This window comes from Microtus ochrogaster, linkage group LG2 (assembly GCF_000317375.1).
Source record: "Microtus ochrogaster isolate Prairie Vole_2 linkage group LG2, MicOch1.0, whole genome shotgun sequence".
NCBI lineage: Eukaryota > Metazoa > Chordata > Mammalia > Rodentia > Cricetidae > Microtus > Microtus ochrogaster.
Window position 1 is genome coordinate 35,778,694 of NC_022028.1, and position 2,684 is coordinate 35,781,377.

The 2,684-nt window shown below is 46.0% G+C and overlaps 1 protein-coding gene across 1 annotated transcript in view; it reads right to left on the reverse strand.

Moving 5' to 3' along the window:
- Mypn (myopalladin) overlaps nt 1-2,684 on the reverse strand; it is a 78,453-nt gene that overhangs the window by 38,614 nt on the left and 37,155 nt on the right. The window contains exon 5 of the mRNA XM_005360442.2: nt 376-472. Within this exon, the coding sequence (XP_005360499.1) occupies nt 376-472 (97 nt within the window). The remainder of the gene's footprint in view (nt 1-375; nt 473-2,684) is intronic.

Here is a 2,684-nt window from a genome sequence, read left to right on the forward strand (position 1 = left end):
CAGGCAATGCTCTTAACCTCTGAGCCATCTCTCCAGCCCCCTTTACTCTTTTTTGAAAAAAAGAAAAACTACTTCCTTTTTGTCTTAGGAAATAGAATTATTTCATTTTCCATGAAATAAAGTTAAGATGTATACCCATTGGTTCACATATGATCAGCACTTTTTATAAAATGGGGTTGCCAGACACCAACTTGTGAAACGTCTCTTTTCCTATGTTGTTTTCCCAAGGAGGAGACCAGGTTCCCAAAGCCATCAGAAGCACTGAGCTCATGCAGCCGAAGGACAAAGCGATTACTTAATGATCAATTACAGCAGCGGGCATGACCTTGCCACGCAAGGCGGTCATGGCCACTTGCGCTCAACCTAGATTCGTACCTGCTGGACGGTGGACACTCTGGGCTGGCCTTGGGCTACTGGAGGAATGGCTGCAGAGGTAGTGGGAGGAGATGACAATTCATTTGGCTTCTGGATTCTGAGAAATCATTAAAATATAGATTATAACACAGAACTAGAGCTGCTTGTGAAAGTCAGCAAAGCCAGGAATGCCAGCATTGCTTGCTGTTGGCTAGAGCAAGTCTTTGATGGTATTCTGCAAGTTTTCACCAACATTTCGTTCTACACATTCTGTTGGGCAACGTGCATGAAGACGACATTCTTAACCTTGGATTCTTTGCTTGGGGTATGGCTAGCGATTCAGACATATCTACAGTGACCTGAGATTCACCAGTGACGGACACAGCACAGGCTGGAGATAATTTTCGAAGATCTATTTTGCTGCTAATTTCTCTATTGTACTTCTCATTTTTTTTTTCTTTTCTTCTTTCCCTTCCTGCCCTCTCCTTTATTTTTTTACTTTCTCTTTTGTGACAGGGTTTCCCTTTGTAGGCTAGGCTGGCCTTGAAGCCACAGTGATCCCTTGCTTCTGCTTCCCAAATTCTGAGATTAAATGTCTGCCCACTAAGTTTCTCTCTCTCTCTCTCTCTCTCTCTCTCTCTCTCTCTCTCTTTCTGCTGGCCTTGGACTGGCTATGTAGCTGAGGGGGACTTTGAACGTCTGACCCTTTTGTCTTTACCTTCTGAGGGCTCCGATTATAGGCATGACTCACCATGCCTGTTTTATGAGGTACTGGGGATCAGATTCAGGGCTTTGTGCTCACTGGGCAAGCGCTCCATCAACTGAGCTACGTCCCTAGCTCCTCCCCTTTCCATTTTGGGTAAGGAAGAAAAAAAGAGGCTAGACTTTATAAATCGTTGTGTCTTGGATTTTGCCCTGGCATAACGTAGAAATATCCCGAAGTTGACAAGCTCTTCAAATTTATACAGTTTAACTTAAGAGTGTTGAACCAGGAAGTACTCTTGAGAGGGAGGATGAAGGAAAATTAATTTTGTGAGGAAGATAGAGGTCTGAGGATGTAGCCAGAGAACCTGGCGAGAGAGATAGCCTAAGGCAGTCCTCGATGGAAGACTCTGGTCGTCCCAAAGAGCACTAGGAAACAGTAAGCATTGGGTTTAAGGGGCCCTCAAGATCTTGACCACAGGCCCTTCACCTATGGCCCATGGAGACCTGTGGTCACTGACAGGAGGCTACCCTTTCTTTGTTCTGGATGTTGCCTCTCAGTTTCTTCATCTCTACAATGGGTAAACAGCGACTCACAGCCCGTCAGTCTTTTAGGAGGGTTAAAGAGCTAACCCCCATCAGAAGATTAGCATGTCCTTGTTTCTCCACACTCAGTATGGATGCCTGTGGGTTGAGGGAACAGAATGAATTTCCCTCCAGACAGGCAGCATGTGCTCTAAGGAGCGAAATCCCATGGGCTATCGCTGTCTCCACAGCGTGTTTCCCTCTACAACAGGAGGTTCACTTGGCTTCTCACACAGCTACTCCACATAAAGGGAATTTCTTAACCTCCGCTGTGGCTAGGTGTGTCCCTAGGATGACTTCCTGGACACGGGCCACGAGCGAGAGTGATGTGTGCGGCTTAAGAGAGATGACTCAAAAGGAGGGTGGGCGTGTCTGTCATGCCTTCTGTTCTTACTAAGGAGATGGGACCGCGTGTTAGCATGAGAAGAAGCGGCCACGGATCTGGCCACAGGAGACCTATGATGTCCCATGCTGGTACCCAGTAGACTGAGAAGCCTGTTGGCCAGACAAATCCTGATCTGGATGTAAATGAGAAATGGATACCAGTGTTGCTTAAGTCACAGTTAATCTGGTCGCTGTTGTGTACAACTGAAGCTAAAACCTTTGCGGTAACAAGTAAATCAGATGAATATATGAGATCTCTTCCACTTACTGAGACTTGTAGACCAACACTCGTACCCATCAGCCTTTGTAACAGGACCCAGGGGCCCCCAAAAGAGGTGCAATGATCACATGGCTGAACAGGCGTTTATTATGGAATCCGGAGAGGGATCATTCGGACTGGGTGTGGACCATAAGTAGGAATTTCGCAACAGGAAATCCCACAAGGTGTGTGATTTAAAGGAAAAGCTGAAAGTGAATTGCTGTGCTGTTTGAATGAGGTGCCGGCCACCTGGAGAGCCTGATGTAGAGGGGACAGAGGGCAGCCTGGTTGACATTCTCCTGAAGACAGTGTTGTAGGGAGGCCACGTGAAGATTTTCCAAAAATGTTATTTGTTTCATGTTTGATTTTAATTTTCTACAGATAATCTTTTTTAGTTTTT